The sequence below is a fragment of the Calidris pugnax genome, unplaced genomic scaffold, assembly GCF_001431845.1.
Source record: "Calidris pugnax isolate Ruff unplaced genomic scaffold, ASM143184v1 scaffold8, whole genome shotgun sequence".
Taxonomy (NCBI): domain Eukaryota; kingdom Metazoa; phylum Chordata; class Aves; order Charadriiformes; family Scolopacidae; genus Calidris; species Calidris pugnax.
Genome location: NW_015090830.1, coordinates 19774010 through 19790885, shown reverse-complemented (window position 1 = coordinate 19790885; position 16876 = coordinate 19774010). Strand labels below are relative to the sequence as shown.

Sequence of the window (16876 nt, the reverse complement as noted above, 5' to 3'; positions counted from 1 at the left end):
AAGAATATGAGGATCAATTGTCTCCAACAAGCACTAAATTCTATTAAACAAGTAGTCCTGAGAAAAGGTGAGAAAAAATACAGACTTCTGCCACAGCCTGAGTGATTTCCAAGTGAAGTGCCAGGGAAAATCAGAATGGTGCACTCTCTTTGGTGGGACGCAGCAAGGGTTCTGCTGGCATACTTCTGCAATACAGAATTGGACTGTTTTTATAGAAACACTTTATAGGGTTGCAAGGTACAGCAGTTGTTTTGCTTGTAAACTAATGACTCCTTGTCCCTCAATGTGCTGTTTCTGAGGGGTAGAATTTTTCCCAGTGAGTTAGTGCTCTAAATTAGTTTTTCTGAGACACTGGGCCAGTGTGATTAGCATTCACTTTGCACAGGAAAGAGCTTGGATAGCTTCTGCATTCATTCTGCTTTTCTCTTCACTCTGACACTATTCCTTCCGCTCAACAGTCATTCCCCTGGATACCATTCGTTTCTGATTAACAAGGAGAATTTCCCCAAACCATGGCTTGCAGGCTGTGTGTTTCCCATGAAATCCTCCCACATTACTTGCAGCCAAAGGAAATTAAAACATTAAAATTTACCAAAAGGGAAAGCTAAAATTGATACTGCCTTTAGCATATTACTTCTCAGTCTTGTTGCCAGATGATAAGAGGCCGCTAATCTAGCAAGTAGTTTGTGTTTCTTATAGAAAGAACAACTTGGCTAATAACTTGAAAAATTCAAACCAGTGTAGCAACAACTCTCAAAAAGTTCCAGGGATATCAGATGAAAAATACAAGTGTGCTGCTCGCTCTGGGCTGTGGGGTCTCTGTGGGTCTTAATCTGGGCAGCGTGTGAAAATGCTGCCAGTGCTGAGAAGATTTTTTGCTGCAACACATTATTAATACTTAATGTCTGTGCGCTTTGCTGCCGCAACCCAAGGAGAGTAATTAAATTGTTACTTTAATGTAGAGAATATGCTGACCTTTCTTTCCAACTGTTAAATCAATGGGCAGGGAGGACAATGTTAAACCCCAGGGTGTTTTTAGATGAACCATTGTAACAGCAGCGTCGTCTTTTCTTGTTGGGTTGTTTTTTGTTTTTTTTTCCAGAATGAGGTGGCAATGCTTCTCAAGCCAATATCAGAAAAGATTCAGGAAATCCAGAACTTCAGAGAAAGGAACAGAGGAAGTCAAATGTTCAACCACCTCTCAGCCGTCAGTGAAAGCATACCTGCCCTTGGGTGGATAGCAGTGGTGAGTTACACACAGGACGGTTGGGAGGGCTGTAAATATGCTTCTGCATAGAATCATAGAATCATAGAATCGTCTAGGTTGGAAGAGACCCTTGGGATCATCGAGTCCAACCATCTACCCTACTCTACAAAGTCATCCCCTACACCATGTCCCTTAGCACTGCATCTAAACGGCCCTTAAACACAGCCAGGGATGGTGACTCCACCACCTCCCTGGGCAGCCTGTTCCAATGCCCTATCACTCTTTCGGTGAAAAATTCTTTCCTAATGTTCAATCTAAACCTACCCTCTTGGAGCTTGAAGCCGTTCCCTCTCGTTCTGTCACTAATTACCTGTGAGAAGAGACCAGCACCAACCTCTCTACAGTGTCCTTTCACGTAGTTGTAGAGGACACTGTAGAGAGGTTGGTGCTGGTCTCTAGTGTGGGGCAGATTAGTTCCAAATCTTGCAGAACTCTGCAGTGTCATCTGCATAGTTCTTCAGTCTACTACACCCAAGAAGGTGTTTTGTTATGTACCTAATATATCAGGGAAGGTGTCTGACTAATGTTTTACTTCCTTTCTCCTTCTGTCGTTTCCTGCTACCATGGGTTGATTGATGGTCCTAGTCTCCTAAACCAGGCCCTTATGTCAAGGAGATGAATGATGCCGCTACCTTTTATACTAACAGGGTATTAAAGGACTACAAGCACAGGTATGTTGCCAAGCCCCAGTATCTACCAGCCAGAGAATGGAGCACTAACCATACCAACATCACAGAAAGCATTTTATAAACTAAAAACTATTAGATAAAATCTGCTTGCAGTAGTATATTTTCCCCTCCTCATCTTTGACCTGCATGTTGCGGTGAGAATGGCAGCAGCACTAGCAGTGCTGGTTTTCACTTTCTGCAAATTATAGGATTATATTTAATATTCTGGTATTCTGGCATCATAAGCTCATCTGCAAATACATATTTAGGTATCAATGTGTGGCTAGTAGCTGCTATGTGTCCTTGTCTCACTTGTGCGTTCATACTGTTGCTGTTCTCATTCTTCGCTTGAAAATGAGCATTTAGGTGGTAGGTGTATGCAACGGAGCATCTCATTCCATAGCTCCCAAATGGATTTTTTTCTGTACCACTGCATTGTTCTTAAAGAGCACAAGGAATTCACAGAAAGCTTCCATGAGTGAGATCTGTGAGCTGACAGAGAAAGAGAAAAAAACACAGGTCCTTCTTATGCACTCTCAGAAAACTAATGTATAAATCCTGTTGATTTGGTATTTCTGGAGGCCAGATTTTGGCTCTTGATTTTATATCCCAGTTAAGAAGAGCATTTGAAGTTGAGTTTTTCCTCTTTAGTGGGGAAAACTTCATATAAGTAAAAAACTTTTGTATATATTTTGATTTATGGTATATGTGTATAAATATATACTATATATACTATATGTTATATATACATTATGTATTATTCCTCAAGCCTTAGTTTACCTACTAAAGGTACCTACTGGGACAACTGAAGATATTGACAATGTAGCTTTAGAAGTACTTATTCTGAAGAAGAAAGTGTCTCATGTAATGGTATAGACGAAGTATACTAGTTAAGTGTTTAGTTCTTCCCCTAATAAGGAATTCTTTTCGTGTTTTTCACTGAATCAGATCACAATGTCTCCCACAGTGGTAGAAGGCTCTCCCTTAACTTCAGTAGGCTTTGGATTAAACCTGTTGACCGAGATCCTCAGCAATATTAAGCACCTAACTCCAAAGTAAATAAATACCAGAATCCTTGTGAGCATCCAGTCCATAGCCATCACTATTCAGTAATAATTCTTTTCTGGATCTTTGTAAGTAAGGACTCCATCTTACTTACAAAGAGAGTTTCTCTCTCTCTACATATTTCTTGTTTTCACTTACTGTCCCTTTGGAAGACTAAGCCTTCCAAATAATGACTCCAGAGACAACTTGTGACTTGTATTTTAAAAATTCTTGATGTATAAATATTTTAGTCTGATGACTATAACATATTCCAGTAGTACCTTGGCTACATGTGACCTTGGAAGGTAGAATATCTTACAGAACCCAAGGATATTTAGTTTTCTAAAATTCAGCAACCTGAGACTGAGTCTGGGTGGCTGCTGCACAGCTCCATAGACCTTTAGTGCTTCTTCAGTTGACTTTGAGGCAGAACAGGATGATGACACGCTCTTCCAGCAGGAATCACTCTGTGCTAGAGGCATCATTTGCCCTTGTTTGTCCTCTGGAAGGGTCTAAAAGCTTTCCATGTAGTAGGCCTTAGTATTTTCAGCACTGGGCTGGCTGGCTGCCAACTGATTTGTTTTCAGCACTGGGCTGGCTGGCTGCCAACTGGCTGCCATGGCTTTAAGGCAGACATTGGGTTTTATCTACTTTAAGCAAGAGTAGCAGTGCTTTCTGGTTCTAGGTACAAACATTCACACATATAAATACTGTCTCTGTTTTTACAGTGATACACGCCATGTTGATTGGGTGAAGTCATATCTGAACATCTGGTCTGAGCTTCAAGCTTATATCAAAGAGCATCATACCACAGGTCTCACCTGGAGTAAAACTGTAAGTACTCTTTCCTTCTTCATAAAGAACCATAAAATACCAGTAACCAATTTGATTTTTAATGCAGTCATTAGCTCATGGAAAAATAAATACCTAGGCCAGGAACAGAACTCATGGTCCATAGACTTTCCAACCAAGCTGATAAAAGTTTGAAAGGCAGGTCAAGAAAGTAGCCAGGCCATTGTGGGACACGTTTTGAGGAAGAGGGAAGAAATATTTAGATTATTATAGCCATAACACCCAGCTGAGTAGAGGCAGAAACAATTCTCCAGGCATGCTACAGTAGAAGATAGGAACAAAAATAAATCAAAAAACTTAAAGCACATGTCAGACTAAAAGAAAGTTGGGGAAACATGACAGAAAGGAGGAGAATGGTGGAAAGAATCTGAACAAAGAAAGATATTTAGTAACAGAAAAAAGAAATACAAGGGATACATACCAATTTATTAATTCATGGTAGCTATTTTTATAAAACTGTTGTTTTATATATACAGAACTAATTTTTGAAATATATAGAGAGTAAATATAACGGTATGCATAACTATACTCTCTCTATATTAATATTTTCTGTGTGTTATATCTGAGATACATAGCAAGATGATGGCAATGAAGATTGTTCTCTAAGAGAGGTATGAACATGAAGAATTAATTTTCTGTTCGGTATAAAAGTAAGAATTTATGTCCACTGCCTACATTGATGCAATGTCCTATATTATTCTAATAATATGCTCATGTTTATTATCAGGTTAGGAGAATTTCTGAAATACATTAAAAATATAGTCAGCCAGCTCTTTGCTGTTATCATCTCCTAAACTTACCAGTGCACTCACATATATGCACGTTCAGTCTTTCACACCAAGTTTATAATTTCTTCTGTTTAAGCAAATACTTGTTTTAAAAATTGAATGACTATTCAAAGGACTAAAGTAGCCCCCCAAATAATATAATTCCCAGACCAAACCACTGTAAGAACTTGGGAATATAGCGAATTGAAGTAGAGCTTTCAAATAGAATAAATAGAATAAATCTTAACATGGAAAAAGGGCTGGAACATCTCTTCTATGCCTAAAGGCTCAGGGATTTGAAGTTCTTCAGCCTGGAGAAGAGAAGGCTTCAGGAAGTCCTTATTGCAGCCTTAAAGGGGGCTTATAAGAAAGATGGAGAAAGACTTTACCAGGGCCTGTAGTGACAGGACAAGGGGCAACAGTTATAAACTGAAAGAGGGTAGATTTAGATTGGATAGAAGGAATACATTTTTTATTATGAGGGTGGTGAGGCACTGGAACGGGTTGCCCAGAGAAGTTGTGGATGCCTCAGCCCTGGAGGTGTTCAAGGCCAGGTTTGACAGGGCTTTGAGCAACCTGTCCATGGCAGGGGGGTTGGACTAGGGGATCTTTAAAGGTCCCTTCTAACCAAAATCTAACCAAATTCTATTATGGTACCTGGACAAGTTACTTTATCTCCACCTGTAAGGAAGTGATAACCATGCAAGAGAATATGTTATTTGAGCTCAGCAACAGACTATGGAACTTTCTCTTCACACCCTTTTAGACATTGTACAAGGCCTTACAGTACTCAAGTATTCGAGTGGAAATTTAAACACAGGAGAGACCATGATCTGTGTAGACTTCTTGGTTTGAAGCAATGCAAAAACATTTAAATGGGATATATTAGAAGACTGGAATTATCTGCTGCTCTGTAGGTTTCTGTAGCAAAAAAATTAAAATATTAAACATGATTACCTAATTTAGTACAAAATTTCACGCTTGCTACATCCTACTCTGTTTTAATCAGTGAATGTGAAAAGAACTAATGGTTTTAAAATTATTATTCAATAAGGAAAAGAAATTGTAGTACCCTGTTAGCGGAATTAGTCTGAGAATCTGGGGCAAATTTAGTTTTGTTAATACAGAGAGAGAATGATCTTCACCTTTAATGGAAGTTTACAAGTATGGAAATAACATTATAAGATGAAGATCTGTTGTAGCCATTTGATCAAACAGGAGGAACTCTTAGTGCTGGCAGTACTGGTAATCTTACTCAGAAGTGTAGCTATTGCAGATCATATTTGACTGGTCTTAAACTCAGCCATCACATCTTTCAATTTCCCTTTCTGTAGTTGTGCAGGAAATTGCTGAATACAAATCTAGGTGTGACTTGTTTATTCATATTAAACATAGTTTCCTGCCAACAGTGCTCATTCCATCATGAGTGATGTGCCCATTACTGCATCTGAAGTATTGATTTCACTCACTTTGGATATCACTCAGATCTGAAAGTTGTCTTGGAAGTATGGCTCATTTAAATTACCATTCATATCATGTGTGTCTGAAAGATTAAATTACAAACACATTTTTATGAATATATATTTGAAGTTTTACTTCATGTGAGTGTAAGGAAATTAGAATCCAGTAAGTTAACAGGTGGTTTAAATGTTGTTTAAATGTTGTTTAAATATTTCTATGAAGCTTGGTAACAAATACATTCAAGAAAGCAATGAGTTACTCAAGTGATAATTTGATTTTTGTTATACATTTTAAAGTGAGAATGAAAAACACAGATTCCTCCTGCTGTGTGAAGTTAAGCATAAAGGTCTGCAGAATGAGGGCCCAGACAGCACTACGATATGTATAAAAGCTGTAGATACATTCCAGACGCAGTTTTTAATCATTGCACACAGCAGCTTCCACTTATATGCATAAAAGGAAAAAAAGGAAAAAGCAGTAGTTTGGCAAGGCATTAAGAAAGTGGCACATTTATGAAAGGGAGACGTTGATACAGAAATGCTATTTCATTATAGAGGGAGAGAGAAAGAGAGAAAGTTTTTGGGCTAAGTACACATTTAAAAGTACATTATACGGATAATTTAACCTTCATATCTGCAAAAGTCAACAAAGCAATGCTTGAAGCTTTATATAAAAAGCTATTAAGTAACATATTTGAGTATTTCTAGAGACTAAAGAGTCAGGGAGAACATTAACTACTGCTTCTCTCAGAGCTGTATTCTTATAGTTTGAACTGCAACAAAACCCCAGGGGCATCAGCCTAGATCAGACTGTGCTTGGGTTTCCAAAGAGGAGGGGGTGTGTTTTTTAGTGAGCAGCTGGTCCCTTTACCTATAGATACTGCCTACTGTGGAGTACACGTTTCTGGCCAGTGGCCATGGCAGTGTCACAAAGCTGTGCCATTTCCAGCCCATCAAGCTGCGCGGGGCAGCTGCCGCCAGCCTTGGAACAGATCACTCCTGCATACAGTAAAGCCTTCCTGGCTCTGGCAGTAAGCACACAGGCAGACACTTGAGAGGAAAGACAAAGAAATGTCTTAATACATTACAAGGCAGACACTAAAACAGGTACAAAAGGCTGAAATCATGACTAAGCAGTCAGCTCTGACAATAACAGGTACCCCTATCAGCTTTATAATACATTTGTGATAAAAACAGATGCTAACAGATTCTTGGATCTAGCACAATTCTCTCTCCTTACTCACTTTGGCTGTGGTTGTGCCAAGACCGGGTGACAATAGTTTACTCCTTGAGGGTATCCTATTGAAATGCATGGGACTGTGTGAGGAGAAAGCCAAGGAATAGTGGAGTTAAGAACCTTGAGACCTTTGTGTATCTGAGCCTACCCATGTGTGAGTGGACCCTATGTAAATTGCAGGCATTTCAAGACAGGATGGGTACCGTTAGGATATTTTTTGGTACTGTTCTCACAGAAGAAAACTACATATTTAAATATGTATGTTTCTGTGGAGGATTGTCCCAGAGAGTAAAATATTCCACTCTGTATTTTCACCATGATCTGAAGTATTCATTTTTATTAATTGATTGTCAGGGAAAATATGTTTGTCAGTGGAAGTCAGATGAATCTACAGCATTTCCTTGAAAGTGTAATTTTGTAGTGCATTGTTTTGAATCTGAAGTGTGAGCCTCCTTCTGCTCCACGTGCCCTGTGGTGAGTAGCAGTTCACTGTACTCACTACAGCTCAATTTAGCCATCTTGACAAAGAGAACAATAGCAATTACCAACCTAATGGAGATTTGCAAGTTTTAATCTGCCACCAGATATGACATTCTCAGATGTCAATGAATCTTATGCAAAAGTTGTTATTTATAATGAAATGCTTTAAATGGCCAGTGTTGTATTCTACCCATGCGGCAACTGTCACTTCTTCTTGCTACAACTTTCTGACTTTGACATGAAATCTATAGCTGTAACAGTAACCTATGTCTTTTATCAGTTACTATCAATAAACAGCAAGTCCCCTTTTTTTTTTTTTTTTTTTTTTTTTTTTCCTAAATAAGGGATTCCTTTGAAGCATGGCTCTTTCTTCCCTCTCTATTATTTTTGGTGATGCAAAGAAACAAACAGCTGTAATATAAGCTCACAAGAATGCCTAATAAAAGTTTGTTTGCTACAAGGACTGCATGTGTAAGATGGGGGAAGTGAAACTTCTGCCCCTGTCTCTGCAGGTTTACTTTGCAGCAAGTAAACAACCAGTATTAATGAGCAATTGCTGTAGTTTTCTTTACATCAAATAAGTGTTTGGAAACAAATCTTGCTCAAGAACAATTGTCTGCAATGTTTCCCTCAGTTGCAGGTGGACCTGCAGTTAATTTTTTGTTCTTTTTATATATACAGTAGTCATTTAGGACAAATGTTGCCAGCTGGATTATTTGCAAACAGGAAATATTTACTAACTAGTAGTGAATTTCATTACAGTGTTTAGTTTCTAATACAGAATTTTACTCAAGTGACAAATGTCCCCCCACCATTTACAAATCTAACTAAATTCTTAGGAGGAAGTCTGCATCTTTACAAGCAGTTGAGATTTATTTATATCCTCTTCCCACTGAAGCCAATACAGCATCATCAAGTCTTTTTTCCTGAAATACAATTTTAAAAAATATTTATAAATCGTTAGGTAGTTTCTTAAATTCTCTTTAAAAGTTTAATTTCTCCACAGGCTCCACACTGAGAAGAACCACTGTAATTCCTACATTAGCCTAATTGAGCACAATTATGGTAGTCTCAGTACAGACTTTGGCCATTTCATTTTTGTCTACAATGAACAACACCAGACATTTTCTTATAAAATGGCCCTGCCTCTCTCCTGTACTATCAAAAAGTTGTCCTGTAATATATCATCTCTCTACACATTGAGGTCAACAAGCTGCAAACGACCAACTTCTGCAAGCAAAAGCCTCCTATTATCTTTCCAGTATCTCTTCTATGCTGTGTTTAGTTTGACCCACTTATCAAGAAGCCATCGTATGAGCCACTTCACTAAAGCTAAAGGTCAACACTGTAGTGCCAAATTCCAGCCACAGCCACAACTGCAGTCCCAGAGGCCTCATTCAGATAGAACTAAGAGCAGCATAATACACGGATTTAAATGCCCGCGTCTTGGATAAGATATAGACACTTTTGGAGTGCTCAGTTTTTCTCAGTCATAGCCTTTCCTCTCTTTTCCATTCCTTTCTCTTCTCTTTCCCTATTTCTTTATACTTTTTTGCTTGAAAACTTTGCATCTTTTAATCTTAACTGTTTCTTTCTCAGAGAACATAGTTCAGTTTTTGGTCCATTGTCAATTTAGAAACTGGCCATCCTGGCAACTCTACAATAGTTGCCCCTTTGGTAGAGACTGGTTCAATTACATCCACATCCCTTTGTAAGAAAGTAGTTTTACTCCCTTATTCCAACAACAGCTGACAATATTTGTCTTTACTGGATATCAACAGTGTCCTTCTAACATCAGTGACCAAACACCCTTCAGACATGTTAAGGGGGGCCTGGGAGAGGTTTGTTTGACAGCAGCTGTAAGACGCAACCTGACCTGTAACAAAATGCAACCTAGTTCCAGTGGAAAAGAGAAAGGAAAAAGAAAATTGAAAGTACGTAAAATGGAGAAAAAAGGAAATGGCACATGTGTTAAGACTTTACTCTATATATATTGCTAAAGGGACTGGTCTTCTTTTTAACTGAATGTTTATGTAAGTAAAAGATGGTTTAATGTGCCTGTGGGAGCAAGTTACTTGCTGACAATTACATGAGCATACAGTTCTCAAATAATTTAGACGACCTTGGCTGCATAAAACATTTCTGTTTGGGTAACTGTGAAGAGGTAAGCACCATCTTAAGTCCTCAAAAGGTGATAAATGGTAGAAGTGTATTAAAAGGGGCTTCAAAGTTTGCAAACTCAACAGATAAATAATTCTGCTGAGATCCAGTAACAAGAAGAGAGGCTGCCTGGTTTTTGCTGGTTTGTGTTTTAACTCACAAAGATTATAGGCGCTGTCAGTCAGCTGCTTCATCTAGTAAATTGAGGCTCTCAGGGCAGCATAACCCCTGGCAGACAGGTGGCTTAAATACGGTAGGTAATAGAACTGTTGTGCTAAGCTACTTTTACACAAAAAAACCACCTTAACAAGAGCTCTGTGCCCCTGAGTCACAGTCCACCTGTTCCCAGAGGTTGATACATGATATTTTGAGCTTCATGATTCTTGTCTTTGGGTGTGTGTATGTATGGAAAGAACAATACAGAATGCCGAAATGATTTTAGGTGTGAAACTAGGATTACTGTAAAGGGGGAGGGGGAGAAAACAGGGATATCTTTCTTTTTTTTCAAGAAGAATGCAGTCCCTATTAGGATTCCTGTTATCTGCTGCCATGAAAAGAAGGCTTTTCAATAAATTAAGGAAGGGATCTTATGCCTCTATCTAAGCCACCTGTTGCCTCAGACACAGATACCTCTTCATATGAATGACTAATAAAATGGGTACTCTATATTATACGCATTCATATTTAATTTATTTCTATGTATTATATAGATGTTCATAATCTGTTCTGAGTAAAAACAACCATTGCAGCCACAAGAAATGTGTGTGTATTCACATGCCCCACAGCAGGTTCCCACCACAAGAAGTTTGTTCCCCCCCAGTTTCCGCCGCACTGTGTCAGCCTAAAGCTGGATAAACACAGCAGAACACTGCGGGTGTTTATACAGGGCCTGGCATGCAAGCCCCTCATATCCCCAGAGATACGAGCCCCTGACTAGGGCTCCTTGCTGCCACAATACTACAAATATAGTAACAGTGACATGGACGGCTAACCCAGGGAACTGTTCAGCAAGAATGGCTCAGGAAATAGTAACATCTGTGATAAGACATAAAAAGGAATTCTTACTGTCTCTCGGTAGCTTGGTTTAGACCTAAAGACATGTCAAGCTGCATATGGCCACCAAAAATTACTGACAGTATGGCATCCAGAGCACTTTGTGTTATGTACGAACAGCATTTTATTGCTCTAACAAGACTGGCTGTTGTCTTGTGCTCCAGGGGAAGCCTTTAGGAGAAGTGTGCTGTAACAAGGCCCAGCTTCTCAGAAGCAAAGGGCTTCACTCATCTCTACTGTAATTTCAGGGGAATTAAATGAGATTCAACATAGATGAATTTTAACCAGGCAGCTGCCTCAACATACACAGTCAATTCTTTTTTCCAGTGAGTACCTCACCCTTCTGCCAGTCCTACAATATAAAGGTAGAAACAGAACATACTTTGAGGCTGTACTGCAGCCCTGCAAACCCTTCCCCAGTTATAATACACATTTATCAGACCCAGCTCCATGAGCAGCTTCAGACACTGTCACTAGAGGAAGCCACTGGCCCACAGTCAATGGGAGGCCCTTGGGCCCCTCTGCAGGTGGCTCTGGGCTACCCAGCAAGGAGCAAATCCTGACCCATTCTGTCACCCCATTCAGATCGTAGAACTTGGAGGTTGAAGACAACTTTTTTCCCTGGGAGGAAATTTCTGGAATGTTCCATCCCCTACAGAGCTGTTACTACAAGGCTGCAGGGCCCGCATCTCCTGTTCTTGATAGGACCTTACTCACAGAATTACATTTTCCACCATTTCACAAAGTTCCAGGAGCAAGTTTTGAAGTTCACTATGATACAAAGCTAGCAGGTTAAAAGTTAATGTCTTATTTTTGTGTTACATTTTCACAAAATGAGGCTGAAACTATCTATTCCCCTTATAATTCTTACAAGGGGTGTATTTGCAAATGATGGAAAAATGACCACACCAGCATGTTAATGGGAACAGTCAACTATCAGCATAACTTGACGTGATGTCCATAGACACCACAGCACTGAGAACAGCAGCTGTTATGGGGGCAAACAGCTGAAATAAAAGAGGAAGAAAGGCGGCTTGCAAATAACCGCCTCTGCTAGTCCAAATGGCTCTTAATACTCTTTGTGTAGAGATATGCTGTTTTTAACATCTGCTTGGAGTTAATCTGAAGGGTTGTTTGCAAATAGCAATGCTGGTAAGCACCTGCTGCTTTAGGATAGATGAACTTTTGCAGGCATATAACATGCTATTTTATTCCCATCAGCTCTCACAAATACCACCCTATACAGAACAGAAATGAATGGACTTTGTGAAGGGCACTTTAGTTGAAATTGGATAGGACTATGCACAAATATTGCCAGATACCAGTTTAAGAGTCTGGCTCAGAAATATTCTAGAGCCTGAGGGTCTAAGTGGTGGAAGGGTGACTAAGGAAAGCAAACCAATTGCCAGTGACTTAGGTTGGTAACTTGGAAGTCTGTCTATTAATAGAGGTCAAAATTAATCAAAAAAGAACCTGAACCACTTCACTGAAGTGATTTTAAAACTGCCTTTTTCGTCAGCATGCAGGGAATGCAAGAAGTGCAAAGTATTTTCTGCATTTCCAGTTTGCTTTTGTGCTTTCTCTCCCCTTGTTAGAGTTTCCCTGAGCCAGCCAGATAAATCAAAATGTCAAAGAAAAGAAGACAAAAGCCGGAGATAGACTGAACCCCTCTTTACAGCAAGTCTCTGTATGCCTCCTCGTTAGTGAGACTCATCTGTCTTTTCCATGCTGTTCTGTTTCAATGGGGGATTGTCCTACTGGATGTGTCCATGCTGTAAGAAGGTAGATCTACAGTGGAGCAGTTAGTCCCTCCCTGTACTTTAGCAGCCTGTTTCCTTTGATTTGTCCTTCAGTTTTGCCTGGCCTAATTTATGATTGCAATTTTTTGCAGTTTCCAGAGTGGCCATAGATTTTCTGACATAGTTGAAAATACCATGATATGATATCTGTTAGCTTGTGTAGCTGTAACTCAGGTCATAACCTATACAAGAATTTGTCATGCAGGAGAAAACTTAACAACAAAGGTTCAGTCCATCTCTTATATCTGTGACTGCACAAAATTAAGAGACCTTGTGACAACTCCTGTGTTCTTAATTAGATGTAATTCATAATGTTTTGAGCTCAGTGGAGATAGCCACTAACTTCGGTGGAGGGACCAGGTTTGTAAAGAAAAGAAAAGGCAGATGAGCAGCATGAGGGCAAGGAATTATTTTTTTTTTTGCTGCTCTTGAAACCCACTCAAAGGACTAGAATGTCTTCACTCCTCAGGTCAAGGACTGAGATTTTTGTCTATACTTGTCTTTTCATCAGTGCTGCTCTAGAAGGGGAAGATGCTCCTCGTTTCCCAGATCCTTTCCTACCTCTGCTCTTTCTTGGAATGTAAATAAGACATTCTCCAGTCATACAAAACCACGTCCAAACTTGGTTGATGTATTTAAAGTCGTTCCTTCTTGTCTGTACTTTCACAAGATAGTTCTTTCAGAGTTCTGGGAGATCATCCACTTCCACAAATAAATCCCTGAGTTTTGCTTCACCTCAGTTACATAGACATTCCCATACTTTTGTTGCCATTTGGGAAACTGCCTTTGATGCACTACTCAGCAGCATCATTTGATGATGAGTAGTCTGCTGGAGTCTTCTGCATGATCTGTGATGGCCTTCAGTTTGACACTTTAAGCAAAGAGACTGGCAGAGTGACCTACCACTTTGTGTTGTATGCAGAATATCCAGATAACTTCTACATCTTTTTTATTCTAATGCATCTTTGCAGGCTTTGCAGAATTTTGTTGGTGTTAATTCCAAATAAACATGTAAGTTTTAAACACAAGTTTCTGGAAAATAACAGCACTGTATTTATGCAGGTAGAGGCAATAAGGTGTGTTAGGGAAATAAGATGTCAATCTTGAACTGGGAAATCAGGTTTTTATCTCGGACTCAGACTACAAGTTATTAACCACTACCACTCTACCATTAATCTCCTCCCATAAAGCATACATGATTCATAACTGCATGTTCACACTGCACTGTGAACGGTGAGTGCCATTTCTGGGTATCTGAGTAATTTAAAAAGCCCTGCAAATGCAACGTTCATAATTCTGAATAACCAGGACATAGTGAATTCAGTTGCTATGGTTGCAGGCAACAGATAGGGAAGATCTCTATTGCATCTCAGGCAGCAACAACTGATTATGCCACTAAATCCACTTACATTCTTTTTTTTATTATAATTCACAGTTGTGCTGACTCTGCTGCAGGTAACATTACTGGTATTAGCAAAGGCAGGAAGACAGGCACTGCAAATTGAGGGCCCAGTGAAGAAGTTGTCCCCAGTCTAAAACAATAACCTGTAACTACTAAGAGAAGAAAGCAGAAATGCTTAAAAGCGGAAATGAGTTAAATGTATTCATGCAACAAAGAAATGTCTCTAAAAGCAGTCCACATCAGTTCCGGTATATCTTGACAATAAATGATCATCTGTTCCAAAAGAGGATTCTTCTCATTTGTTTACGTTTGATCAAAAAGATTTAATAGTGTAGAAGAGACCTCATTCCTTTAAGAGATCGTGGATCCTTTCAGAAACAATCAAACTCTACCACTACATCAGTTTCATTACTCACAGAAGCACCAGGGGATTCGACAGTCTTTTTTGTGCAGTGCAGTTTTAATGTCACTAATATGACAAAGAATCTTGCTATGTATTCATCACTAACATCTTCCATAAACAGCTCCTTCAAATGCAACAGTACTTATATGCTGAAGATGCACGTGCCAATAGAGGGTATACATTAAGAGATTAACTAATACTATTCCCTTTCCATGCTACTCTAATTAGTGTCATAATGACTAAGAGGTCTGAATGTAGTTACTTACTCAAATGTGCCAGGCTTCTTTTTTTTTTAAAAAAAAAAAAAAGTATGTCTGAAGAGGAAAAAAACAAAAAGAACATGTGCACCTCAGACCTTTTCCTGTTATCAGTTTGGGATTCCAGGCCAAAACAAGCTTTCTTTTTAAAAAAAGCTACAGTTCTCACTCATGTGAGATGCATGAACCAGATGGATACTTTGCTGTTTCAGTTTAGTAGAAAGCAGAAAGGAGTGGTGTCATAAATGGTTAAAAATATCCTCTGAGTCCAGCTAAGCAATATCTGTTTCCAGTATTGATTACCAGGGATGCACTTTTAACAACCTGTATCTCTTAACAAAGGTAGATAATTAGAGGAGCTGTGACTCTGTAAGTCCCTGTCATTTTCCCATTGTATCTGCCCACCCAATAAATATATGCTGGTGCAATGAACAGTATCTATATAGGTGGCTACATTCATCAGAACCCATCTGATTTTTCACAATGGTTCTTTTAAAACACTTTCGGCTCTGCTGCAGAGAGGTGGGATCAGAGTGACACTCAGTGGCAAGACAGAAAAAGTCATTCCCCGTTTCTCAGATTCTATATAATATCTATTATTAGGATGCATAGAATTTTAACTAGATCTTTATTAGTATTTTCTGTTTGATAATATTCTATGTAAGCATTATAATTCAGACCAAAACATGTACTTTTGATTATGCAAACTGAAAGAGAGATTGGATTACTTACTTTACCAAGGCCCCTCTCACTCATAACTTGTGTGCTGTGATCTCCTGCAACTGAAAAAAAAAAAAAAAAAAATTTTAAAATTGAACTAAAACCTTAAATACTGAATTTCAGAAATAAGATATTTGAATCACCATAGTTTTACATTTTGCTATAATTTGAAACTTTGCAGATAACTTGAACAGTCTGAAGAACAGCATTTTTAGATCTTGCATACAATATAGCATGTTGCATATGTGTAACTGACAGTTCATTACACCCCCCCAGTTATTTGTGTTAGATCAAAACATTTTCTGTATGTTTCTGAATGCACACCAAGCGATGGCTAACTGAATTTGGTATCTGAAAAAAAGGAGGTATTTTTCCCTTTAATGTAAGTAAACACTGGAATAAATTATGGAATCTTTACTATTAAAGATTTTAACATCACTCTTGACCAGCATTTGAGAAATATATTTTAGGTGGAGCAGTTCTGCAGTAAGGTAACACTGTGGAGTGTCAGTCTTTCCAGCCTTGCCTGCTTTGATGCAGGGAAAGATTCACAATGTTATGTTCAATTACGGTGCCTGCAGTTCTCCTGAGCCCGTGGCTGCCTAGAGTCACTCAAACTCACGGCATTCGAGGGTGTTAATAAATAAGAGTTATCATAATACAATGTTGCTTGAAACGTGCGTATAAAATAATTTCCATCTATCTCAAACAGGGTCCTGTTGCATCACCCATGTCTATGCGATCTGTTCTAACAAGCGGGTCATGCCTCTCCCCACCACCGCCACCGCCACCACCACCGGGACCTCCCCCCATCTTTGACACAGAAACCGTAAAGGATGAAGGAACCGCATCTCGCTCAGCCCTATTTGCACAGCTGAACCAGGGAGAGGCAATTACCAAAGGTCGGGAGAAAAGAAGTCAAATTTGGATCAAACACCATCAAGAACTGCTATATATATTAACCCAACTTCCAGTACTTCTTTTAAGTTACATTTAAGCAGCTCAGATCTTTCTGAGGCTTGCGCTGTGTCTGATGGATGAGACTGCATATCAAAACCTCCTTTAGAAGCAGCAACACCCAAATATATTCAGCATACTTGAAGTCTGCACCATTTATTTAGAAGTATTCTTTTAATTTTAAGGCAGCCAAGCTGGACATCTTCAGTCCTGAGAAGCTGGTGAACCTCTTAGTTGCAATCACAACAAAAATTAATCTCCCTTTCTGATTAACATTCAGTGTACCAACTTGTGTCAAAATGTGTTACCTTAGGTGAAAAGGTATGGCTTACAGCTCAGTGTGGAGTACA

General features: G+C 39.1%; 1 protein-coding gene across 1 annotated transcript in view; it reads left to right on the top strand.

The window, feature by feature from the left end:
- The window catches only part of CAP2 (CAP, adenylate cyclase-associated protein, 2 (yeast)), a 63147-nt gene that overhangs the window by 38003 nt on the left and 8268 nt on the right, over positions 1–16876 (top strand). Inside the window, exons 5-8 of the mRNA XM_014941072.1 lie at positions 1103–1246; positions 1853–1938; positions 3708–3813; positions 16282–16471. Of these exons, the coding sequence (XP_014796558.1) occupies positions 1103–1246; positions 1853–1938; positions 3708–3813; positions 16282–16471 (526 nt within the window). The remainder of the gene's footprint in view (positions 1–1102; positions 1247–1852; positions 1939–3707; positions 3814–16281; positions 16472–16876) is intronic.